Source organism: Lycorma delicatula, chromosome 1, assembly GCF_047948215.1.
Source record: "Lycorma delicatula isolate Av1 chromosome 1, ASM4794821v1, whole genome shotgun sequence".
Taxonomy (NCBI): Eukaryota; Metazoa; Arthropoda; class Insecta; order Hemiptera; family Fulgoridae; genus Lycorma; species Lycorma delicatula.
In genome coordinates this window covers 51,045,300-51,058,100 of record NC_134455.1, presented here as the reverse complement: position 1 = coordinate 51,058,100, position 12,801 = coordinate 51,045,300, and the positions used below count along the sequence as shown (strand labels likewise).

Genomic DNA, 12,801 nt, shown 5'->3' with positions numbered 1-12,801 from the left:
ATTAATCCATTTACTTCATTATATTTCTGTCACCATGGCAACAAAAATATAATTAAGTAAAATTACAATTCTTATTTTACGAATGTGTTGAGGGCTCCATCCTCGGGCTAGATGGTCAGACGAGCAAAGTGAGCCCTGACAGCTCACTTTGCTCATCTGACCGTTTAAAATAATAATGATGTTTAATATAAAATTCAAGTTCATTCATAATTCTCAAGTGTAGTTTTCAAAAAATTAAAATATTTTTTCAAACCATTACTTCAATACCTAAAAATGAAAAAATAATTATTCTACATTTAAACAAACTTTCCATCTCCCATATTTTTGGAAGATGATAGGTATTATCTAAAAATAACTACCTTAATTCACCAAATAAAAGATCTGTACCAAACTTTTATACTCTCATGTAATAGTTTAAAAAACCAGTGTTTCTACCTATGGTTAAATTAAAAAACCTCTCATTTAAATTTCAGTACAAAAAAGGAATCAATTGTTATGTAGTAACAAAATCAAATGATAAAAGTAGCTTTCAAGAAACATCAAACTGCTCTGATTGAAAAAGCAGCTGGTGGCTTTATATTTTAATGTTTGTGTTTAATGAATTTCTAATAACTTTCTAACAATGTACTACAATTTTATTCAGTATTTATAATCAAAAACTAATTGTAGATCATTGAGGGAACATGTAGAATCCTTTAAAAAATCTGACAAATGGATAAAATATCCTACAACATAAAAATGTAAAGCAAATCTGAGATTGTAAAATCTCTTGGTTTTTTGTCTGTACTGATCTCAGAATCTACTTACCGATTTAAATGAAACTTTGCATGATCAAAGCAAGTGCTGACCAAAAGGTTTCCACTTTGTTATCGACATGTTAAAAAGAACAAAAGTAATTATAAATTTTATTGACTTAACTTCTTGAGACATGCACAAATTAGGCTGACAGTGCACCTCATTACTTGCTCTGCCCCTCCGTCACTACAATTAAGTCATACAGTTTCTTTAATGACTGAGTTGATAAAATGGTTTATGGACTCACTGATTTTATAAAGTTCCACGATAATGTGTGGTTATGTGAGCGGGTGATACTAGCACCAAAAAATGAGTAAGTAAATGCAGTAGTGTACAAGTAACTGCACACTACAGGAATTACCAGTAGACGTAAAAATATACTATTCCATTAATATTGTTTTGAGTGAAGAGGATGCAGTCCATTACTCAACCGAGTTTTTGAATTCTTTATCAGTATCAGGATTACTAGCTCACACATTTTATTAAAAAGATGTTCCAATTATACTCATGAGCAATCTGAGGCCACCACAGTTATGTAATAAAACTCAATTGAATTTTTTTTTGTTGTAATATGCATCTAAAAAACTTATCGAAGCAATTATTTTAAAAGGCTGTGGCAAAGAAGAAACTGTATTTATCCCTAGAATTCCAATCATACCTTATAAATTTCCATTTCAAGACTTAGTTTCCAGTTAATAAATGTTTTGTAGTAACCATCAATAAGTGACAAGGTATGTACAGCTGGTGTAAATTTACGAGCTGCTTGCTTTACTCATGGGCAATTCTATGTGGCATGTTCAGGAATAAGCAAGAGCAGCAAGCTCTTTATTTGCTCTGGCAACGGAAGAACCAAAACGTAGTTTATAATGAGAAGCTGATGTAAAAATTTATATAAAAACACTATTTGCATTATTCTACAGAAATAATGATTTCATCTACCTTCCTATTTATATGAATTGTGTTACTAAAGATTTATAAATATCTCAATTATAGGTATATTGATTTTACAAATTACTTTATACTTTGGGTATTCATGAATTACAATAAGAAATTTTAACATGCGCTATTAACAATTTATAAATTCAGCAATTACTACAACAATCATAATTCACATGTGCAGCCGCAGGGGTACCTGCTAGTCCTTAATAAGAATAAACAGGATTAGAGTTGCATTCAATAATATCCATATTTCTTTTGAATCTGTTGTAACTTAATAAGAGATTCAGCAGTAAGGATAATCCAGTATTCTATGCAAACACCTCTTACACTTCTTGAGTTTTCTCTTAAAACCCCTCCTAAAAAGTTGAAGATGAATTTCATATTCCCCATACATTTTACAATAAAAAAAATACAAAATCATGACCCAACTTAACAGGGATAGCAAAAAAAAAAATATTTCATTTCCTTCTTCATTAACCAAAATATACTTATCATTTCATATTAGTATGCTGAAATAAAGCCGTCAATCTGTTCACTCTGTTCTCCTACAGGGAATGGCTGCATAGTTTAAACCATTAGTCTCAAAGAAAATAGCATTAACTAATGTTATTTGTACCTCAGATATTCTATACATATTATGGCAATAACAACAGAGTCAGATAGTGTAACACAAGAAACTAACCTGTCCCTTTTAGAGAGAAACAATGCATCACATAAATTGTCTCCATTTAGTAAGGGAGCAGAGGTTGGACAAACAGCTGGACAAAAAGTATTATGTTCAATGGTTGAGATTATGTTACATTTCTCCATTTCTTAGTACCACTCCTTCAGTTCCTTTTAATGATCTTCATCATTTACAGATACTTAAAAAAAAGAACATCTTTTATTTTGTAACTGTCTCTTCTTATTTATCATAAAAGAAATTGTTTTCAAATTTTCTTGAGTAATAAAAATTATTGATTTAAATTAAATGCTAATTAATTAATTAATTGATTTAAATTTAATTTAATCGCTCTAGTTGATTTTGATTTAATTTTGTTATTGTAACCTTCTATTATGAGGTACTTGATCTGCATTGTTTTACTTCTTCATATCTGATTTTTTGTGTAGATATTCATTAGTTTATTTGTCTTCATCATTACTTTTGTTTAACTAACATTCATTTTCATTCCATATACAGTCATAGTGTCTTAATTTTGAAATTTTCTCTTAAATATGAGTGAACTGTTTCTCATCTCTTAAAAAACTATACCATTTGTGGCCACAACCAGATCTCCTTCTGCACTGCAACACACTTCTCTATTTCTTTTAGTTTATTTTGATAATATCTGTAATATTATCAAAATGTTTGTCTATCTTAAATTTTGTTCAATCTTCCCTCTAGTGACCCATAACTTCTTCTTTTTTTTCTTCTAATCAAGCCAATTCTCTTTCTGCTGTTGTTTTTATAAGATCTTTCATACTCAGCCAAAATTCATTTGCACCATTACTTTTTGTATTTCTTTACTTAAATATCTGAGGTAATTTCTCTCCTACTACCTCTTTTCCAACCGTTATTCTATCCACACTCTATCTATTTAATTTCTTAACTCTTTTAAGTTTTCAACATTACTTTTATTTCTCCTACCAGAATATAGATTGCTAACATTATCAATTCCTGGCAGCCAGTGTACCTTTTTACTGAGTTTCTGACTATTCTTTACAAAAAATAGTTAGTTAATTTGATACTGTTTTCACCTCTTGGTAAGTTCTATGTGTAGAATTTTTTTACGGTTTTATACCTAACATTTCTTTTAAAAATGTTATTTTCCTTATTAAATGTATAAGCCTTTATTCTTTTTCATTCATTATACTTCTACCATATTTTCCCTCTACTTGGTCTTCCAATCTGTCTCTTAAAAAGAGCATTCCACTTTTCATTATTCTCATACAATAGTCCTTATCATAATCCATTTCTATCCTGACAATAATTATATTATCATTAGTAAAAGTAATCCTTTGTTTATATTTTGCTCTTTCTTTTTTTAGAATATTCCTACCCATTTTTTCCTTTTTCATTTATGAATATTTTCTTTGAAAATATACAGAAGTTTCTCTTTATATTTTCTAACTTATCTGCATGCAGAAATGTCTTTTATATATTTCTAGAAGCTAATTGCAAAGCCTTCTCATGTTGTTTTCTGCAGAGATCCAAATGGGAATTAAATTTACCTCCAGAGTATCTAACAGAGGAAGACTGGGCCATGATACTAAAATCTGGAGAATCTGGTGATGGTATTGCATTGCCTTTGCCTACAGATCAGTCTTAATCTGGGAAAAATTTACAGTTTCAGCATAGCTCTCAGGATCAATGGAGTACTGAAGTAGTACCATCAATGTCAAATTCCAATAATCCCTAGGTAGTGAATATATATTTTTATTACTATGTACTGTACATCTTCATTACTATCAACAATTTAATTTGTTCACTGTACTAAAATATGTCATTAATTCATTGTTCTAAGTGATAAATTATCTATTACTACCTAATAAATTGTATTTTTTTAACATTTTACAGGATACGGTCACTCTACTCCAAACACAATTGGAGGTAAACTTTTTACAATGTGTTATGCTATTGTGGGAATCCCACTTGGCCTGGTCATGTTCCAGAGCATAGGAGAGCGATTGAATAAGTTCTCCTCTGTTGTAATACAGAGCGTCAAGAAATTACTGCGATGTAAAAATGTTGAAGCCTCAGAGATTAATTTGATATTTGTGGTGACAACTCTTAGCAGCTTGACTATTGCTGGTGGTGCGGCTGCATTCAGCCGGTATGAGGGTTGGACATATTTTGATTCGGTCTATTACTGCTTCATCACACTCACCACAATTGGCTTCGGTGATATGGTTGCACTTCAGAAGAACAATGCTCTGAATGATAAACCAGAATATGTGGCCTTTTCGCTTATATTCATTCTCTTTGGGCTGGCTATTGTAGCTGCATCACTTAATCTTCTTGTCCTGCGGTTTGTCACAATGAATACTGAGGATGAGAGGAGAGATGAGGCAGAAGCTCTTCAGGTAACAAAAAATTTTATGCTATAAAGTATAATTTTATAATGTAGTTTTTTTGTAGAACATATACAATCATATACATATAATTTTTTTAATTAAAATTATGTTTTATTTTGTAATATACATAGATTAAAAATATGATTAATTGAACTGAAAAACTTAATTTCATTTTTCAGTCATTTATAGTTAAACATTATCTACATTATTCATTATTTAGATGAAAATTTTAAGTTTTACTATTTTAATAATTTAACATCTTTTAAATGTGTATTGCAAACAACTATGTTAACTGAGTGATAAATTGCAAGAAGGAGATGAGGCCTCAAGCTTTATCAATCAAGCATCTCAGCCACAAGTTCCAGTCTCAGAGTATACATTTTTTGGTCAAGCACATTGGTAGAAAATATTTCACTAAGGAAGCATTCTGTTCCATTGAATTAATGCAATATTGATATAAAATTCCTTCATACTTGTCAAGAGAAGAAGTGATCAAGTTTAATGAAAGGGGAAAGTATGGAGAAGAAAATCAGGAAAGCTTCTACTATTTAGATAATAATCCTACAAATCTTTCAGCAAACATTTTTACATTCAGAATAAAAAGAATTGAATTCATGAAAGCTGATTTTTTTTTTCAAAATAAACAAAATTCAGTAGACAAAAGATTAATACAAGATATACTCGTATACGTGTGTGTGTGTGTGTGCCACATGCGCGCATGTTTGGTATATATGTATGTACCAGAAAATAAGAGACTCATGTTTATATTATGACAGCAAAATAAATAAAGAGTGTTCCATATAGAATATCCCTTTAAATCACTAAATTGGGAATATTGAGAATGTGGTATGAATCTATGTTAACAAAGAATGTAGAATTAATATATAATGTAGAACATTATATAATGCATGGAATTATTAATCTAGCAGAAAAATGTAGGAGGCTGAGAAATTTGTAGAGTAGAATCCTAAATGAAGATTACTTGATAAACAAAGAAGCACTGGATGTGAAACAAAAGGAATGGAAAGGTGACAATATGAGTAATAGGAGAAAAACTTTGTATCAATCATAGACTAAACTTCTGGATATGCCACTGTATTACAAAAGTACTTATTTATGTTATTATAATAATTAGTGTATGCAAATAATAATATTCATTCAAATATGCATACAAAATAGCTGTCCACTCATGTGAATGAGAACATGCAAATAATAAAATATCTATCAAATAAAATATCTGGGAATACATAACGGTTAAATTTAGAAATCTGTCTCACAGAACAACCATTACACAAATATAATCTTTTATCAAGATTTGAGTTTAGAAAGTAATGTGAAACTAGTGATGTTTTTTAAGATATTTTTAACAACCAATTAAAACAAAAACCTGTAAGGGTTTTTAAAAAAAATTATTTTTAAAATACATAATTTTCTGTTTTAGAATAGCATTCATGTAGTTATAATTATTATTTTTGTTTGTTCACATCTTATATTTTCATGCTATTCAAACCATCAATGTTTTCATGAATGACCAAAATTTCCCTAAAAACATTTCTTTTAAATGTTACAGTTTGTTTGAATTGTTGCAAATAAACACATGTGCCAGCAATTAAGCTGTACTATTCAGAATTTTTGTTAATTTGGTATGTTATTCAGTACTGTAAGATAAAAGTGGGACAAAATAGGAGAACTGAATTACATATGATTCAATAGATTTTCAGTATTAAATTATTTTTTGCATTGTTTACATGAATATTGTCATTTTCTCTATTAGTAAGTATCCTAACCCATAATAATAAAAAATAAATTAAAATTAACTACTAAATTTAATAATTAAATAAAACTCACTGATCGAACAATACCTTTTGATCATGAGATCAATTTCAGCCTTGATTATTAACAAATAATAAATGCAGTTTCAACTGTGTATAATTTAAAACTTAGTCAAATTTGCATATAATAATCATATTATTTGATGTCAACATTCACATTTTATCGATAATCAGGTTGAAGATTAATTTGTTTTTATAATTAATTCATAAAAATATGGCAGCGGTAACAGAATATTTAACTGTAGTATGATTTTCTTCATCTTAATCCTTTTTTTAACACAAACAAAAATCATTCATAATGATTTGACACCAAAAAGTAGTATTTTTTTCTTATATTTTCAATAAAAAAAGAAAAGATACATGTATGTGAATTTATTAAATAACCCTTTTTCATTTTTGTATAATTCAATAAAAAAAAGATGTTAGTGATGTAATAAAATATTAAATAGCACTTAAAAAAATAATGATTAATAATAATTACTAATTTATTATTATAACTTAAACACAAAAAAACATTTTTTAACAGGTAATAAGATAAATTTAAAAAAATTACTGATGTGGGCATCACATGACTTCCTTGTACGGCTATTAAATAACATATACACATTTTTTACAATCAAAGGTTAATAATTATTAAAAAATCAATATATTAAAATTAAAAGAAAAAAGTTAAAAAAAAAATTAACTCGGATTCAAATCGATGTGCCTTCCCCTTGTACTATCCAAATATTTCATTAGATAAAGTTTTATTTGGCTGTAACCCTAGAACAAATTAAAATAAATACCACTTATCAAATATCATTGAAAAGCTTTCAATGAGGGCTTATTACTGCAGTTAGGAAAAAGTACAAAATCCAAATTTCTTTGGATTTTGGGCTTTTTTGCACACTTTTGGTTCCAAAATTTCAAGATTCTATGGCTAATCGTTTTTGAATTATGTGAGATACATATGTATGTATATACAGATGTCATGACAAAACTAGTCAAAATGGTTTCAGGGGGTGGTCAAAATGGATATTTCTGTTGAAAACTGAAAACCGATATTTTTCATGATCACAATACTTCCTTTACATCGTACAAGGAATAATAAGATTATGCTCAAAAATCACTAAAAGTTTGCTTAAAATCATAATCATCTAGACCATTTCGATTATTAAATAATTATTATCATTATAAACTGCTAACAAAAAATAATCATTGAAAACATTAACTAACTAATAAACAGTACTAACAGAATACTGTAAAACAGGTATTTTTAGCAGGGTTTTTAGAATAAGAATGAAAAATGAAAGAGAATAATACTAATATCTACTGTCATTTTAGAAAATTCAAATAGAAAGCGTAAATTTAACATAAAATTATTTAAACCATTTAACCTCCAATTCAGATTTCCAAATATGACTTAATCCATACCTCATATGTAGGATGGATAAATAAAGTCTATCTTAAGAAAGATAAAGATAGAATGAACCTTAACCAGCCAAAGAAATATCTCTGCCCATAAACAAAATTTAAAGGAGAGGATTACAGTTTATGACTTATCACTGGATAATTTCACAAAAGGATTTATAATAAATTTAAAATTCAAAAAATTCTATTGAGTTCAACTAGAAAACCAGCTTACAGATTACCAGTTCAATTTGATAAATGTAGCTAAACAACCTTACATCAAAGCATTAGAGAAGAAAGTTCAGAGAAAGAAAGTTTATATTGCTCTCAAAATAGCAACTAAAAAACATTTTCTTTTTTAAATCAGAACTTTAACATAATCATGGCTATGTCTATGATATTGACCTCTGTCTTTTAAAATACTTAAGATATAATAAATCTGTCAAAAGAACAAGCATTTATATTTTGATTTGAGAAGGTAATAATTACAATTTAGGGTTAGTGGGACAAACTGGAATAAAGATGGATTTTGCTCATTACAAGTATGGAAAACCAGGTAAATCAGCTATAGTACAGCTTTCACAAGAAACTGGTCACAAAATTAGTTTATCAGAAACAGTAATTTAAAAAAATGTACATAACAAACAGAAATAAGAATGTTGGGGAACTTGGTTATAGAAACTTCATTGTTGAACAGCAATAGGGGTAAATATCTCTTTTTTAAACATATTTTTGAATTTTATATATATTAAAATTCCTATTGTGGAAGTTTCCAAAGACAAACCACCTGTCTTAAATTTAATTCATAGGTTGGGTTATCTTTTTAATTTGTTTAGGGTTTATGATATGTTTGTCTTTCTTAAATACGTTTGAGCTATCCAATCTATATAAGAAGTGAACAAGGGAAGCACACATTAAGTTTTGATTGACAATCAGAATTGGTCGTTTAAGTGACTTGGATATTTTTAAGCTAAATTTAAGCTCATAATGAAATTCCTAAAAATCAAAACAGTTTTCTGCATTTTTCCTTTTATTTTTTTTCTCTATAAAATATTCATTTTACAGTGTTTTGTAAGCACTGCTTTATTTATTAGTTAATAGTTTCTGTAATTATTATTTCTTGTTTTCCTATTTTTTTATATGTAGCTTTTCTGCAGTGTTCAAGGCATCTAGGTTTAGATTTTAAGTAAAATTTTTACTAATGGGTTTTGAGCGAGTAATCATTTTTTTCAGCTTATGACACCTTTGAGTTAGTTCATAGTTATATATCTTTTGAGCTTGTTTTTTTTTTTACTTTTATGATATCCTTAATAACTTCTTGCTAATTCTTTTTTTCTTTTTATTTAAGAAAAAGTTTATTAATTACTTATTTATAAATTCATTTTTGTATTTTGTACTCATCTGAATAATTTGTCAAAACAGATATTTCAAAATTTTGGTCTAATTCCGTCTTCAAGAATAATTTTTTTAATTTAATGGCCTGCTAACAAATTTAAAAATCTCTAAATTATTTTCCTGTAAAAATTAAAGAAAGTAGTCACCACATTTACAGCTGTCTTGTTTGATAAGAAACCATATAGTCCTTTCATGTACTTTCTCAATTTAAAAGACTCTGTATACATAAAATCGTCACACTGTATTATAACACTCTGCTTTTTTTCACAATTACGTGATTGTTGCTTTTGAATCTATTGTAATAACTGAAGTAATCAATTCCAAATCTTTTTTGGCAAAAATATTGTTGTCCATTAATAATTAATGTAAATTAAAATAATCAAAACTGTAGTGGTTCAAAGATAAAAAAAAAACAACTTTTAATTGGAAAATTTTCTTCTGTGTGTGAACTTTGTTCATTCATTAATAATGGTATTGATATTCAATAAAGTACAATGAATGTTAAAAAATATTTTTTTTAGTAATAAGATGTAATTTATTTGTATACAGGCAGCACAAGGTGCAGTAAGACTGGAGGGTGATGTAATAACAGCAAATGGCTCAATTTTGAGTGGACAAGTGGGTGATTCTAGCTCACTGGATGAGACAGCATCTGTGTGCAGCTGCACATGCGGTTGGTATTCAACCAACAGTGATAGACGATATGGATCAGCTGTACGGCAACGACATCGATACTCCAGTCGTACCGGCCCACTACTGCCCTTGCATCCTCTTGATCAGACATTCCCTTGCACCCTTGCCTTGCACACACACCGCGCCTCCATATGACTATACGGGACTGCCAGTGCTTCAAGGTGCACCGGACTTCAAGGTTATACTAGTGCGCCAAACTGTTGGTCATCATGTGTAAATAATCATTATCATCCAAAGAACTATATTTCTGCAAAATAATCATTGTTCATGTTAAAAGTAATTTAAATTTGTTCAGTAATTTAGGTATAAACACTTTTTTAATAAATAATAATAAACTAATTAAATAATAATAAATACAATAACTATAATAATTAAATAATAATAATTAATAATAATAATAATAATAATACAAATAATAATCTGACGCTTTATACTTTATATTAACTTGTAATTTATTAATCCTTCTCTTATTAAATTTACATCAGTGAATAATTTTTTGAAGGTAGCATAGATAGTTTTTTCATTCTAATATTAATTAATTATTATAGATTTTTCATGATATTGCAAATTTATTTTAATTTTTCACTTTTTGGTTGATTTTACAGACATTATGCTTCAAATTAAGGATGTTTTGAGAATATTATTGTGCTCAATTTTATTGTTAAATGTAGCTAACATCTTTGTTTCAGATAGATTATCTTATAAAAAAAAATGTATATTTATAAACAACGAATTTGTTAAGTATAATTTGATATTAAGACATTATAATAAAGAATGAAGAAAATTTTAGTTAATTAATTAAAAAATCAGTATACATTTTTATGAAGTTAATGGTAAATTACTGTGTTCACATATTATATAAATATAATGTTTTCTTGAGCAATTAAGATAATTAAACTCATTTCATTTTTTGAAAGGTTAACATTTTTTTAATTTTCCTAACATATCATATAATTTTCATTCATTTTAAAATATGTATTATAAAATTAGGGATGATTAATAATAAATATAAAATGATGAGTCTAATTTTAAAAAATATTTTCAGTTGTGTAACTTTCAAATTAAAGTATAAAGAATGAGCTGTGTTAAACAGTTATATAGAGTCAAAAGCAGAAAACACTCAAACATATTTATAAAACCATAACATAAACATAAATGTGCATTCAAAAAATGAATCATCATCATTAACAGATACTTTTCATTAATAAGGTCTGTGTTTCAACCCCAGCCATGTTTAAAATGCAAAAACTTCATCCTACCTGTCATGAAAAAATAATTGAAATGATTGCATTAGGCATGAGCCTGTCATCACTAGAAGAATACATAATTCATCAAAAGTAAATATATAAATATAAAAAACAAACAACAAAAAATAAATATAAAAGAAACATATTAACAATAAAAATAATAATAAATAAACAACATAAATCACAACAAAATGAGTAAAGATAGAAACCTCTACTACAAAATAATACAATATCACTTTACATAGCACAGATTGAAAGTGACAAATTATCCTAAATACAGTTTAAAACAAAATTCTCCTGTTGCACTGGTCACCACATCTTATTTGATGCCTCTTCTAAAGTTTGAAAGAAAGTAAAAGTTAATTTTAAGTGATAACACAATCATCCAATTGTTTTAGAAACATCTCCAATATAACAAAAATTTAGATATGATAAATGTGAAAATTTCACTAAAACATTGTAATATAATTTAAAATTCTGAAAAATTTTAAGAAACTTCAAAGAATTTTAATAGAGAATTTGTTCTTTTTATTATTTAATAATGAATTTTCTCCATCATTCTTAATAAATTAAGTAACAGAGCTTATTAATATTATGTAAATTTGTTTAAAACTCAGGTTTCTAATAAATATATTTTTAGGACAGTTTTGTTTTTATTTATTTTTTTTTTTTTATACACTAATGATAGCTGACTTTTGATTGTTTTTAAACGTTATTTTTGGCAGATGGCTTTTGTATGTTTCCTTCTTTCAATTTTATTAGATTAAGACTTTTCCAAGCTGCAAAATCATAAATGTACAAAGTATAATATTTTAATTCAAGCAAATTTTGTTTTCTAAACAGAGTATGTATACATACTTGAATCTGTAATTGTAATAATAAGAATAATAATTATTGTATTACAATATTATTATCTTTTAATTTAATAAAATCAATAGTAGAAAGTAAATTTCAGAATGTTTCTTTAAATAGATAGGTATTTCAAATTACCAGAAGAGTCAACTAGATAAAATCTCGGCCACTTACTTTAACACAACATTACTAGTAAACCACATTTTTATAAACTGATGGTAAATTCTTTCCAGTCTAAAATAACTATTATTGAACTTTATTTTTACCTTTAATCATGGCATAATAAATCTTTATTGCATAAGAAGTAATAGACAGTGCAATTATTATGGATTAAAATATGACTACTATTATGATGACTTATTTTTTCTATAATAATTAATTTAATAATTTTTTTTAATAATTTCCAATGAAGTCTTCCTTCAATAAACACATTTGCTTCCTTAAATGCCAAATATTACTTTTTACAAATTGTAATCGATGTACAATTAGTGACATCTATGAACATTTTATTTGTTTCATAGCGTAATATTTTAAGAATAATAATTAATAGGTTTTTATTTATTACAAAATAACAAGAGTATACTACTGCACAATTGTACAACAGA

General features: G+C 27.2%; 1 protein-coding gene across 1 annotated transcript in view; it reads left to right on the top strand.

Moving 5' to 3' along the window:
* Task6 (TWIK-related acid-sensitive K[+] channel 6) overlaps positions 1-10,232 on the top strand; it is a 266,763-nt gene extending 256,531 nt beyond the window's left edge. The window contains exons 3-4 of the mRNA XM_075354627.1: positions 4,292-4,797; positions 9,954-10,232. Coding sequence (XP_075210742.1) covers positions 4,292-4,797; positions 9,954-10,232 — 785 coding nt within the window. The remainder of the gene's footprint in view (positions 1-4,291; positions 4,798-9,953) is intronic.
* The last annotated feature ends 2,569 nt before the right edge of the window (positions 10,233-12,801 follow it).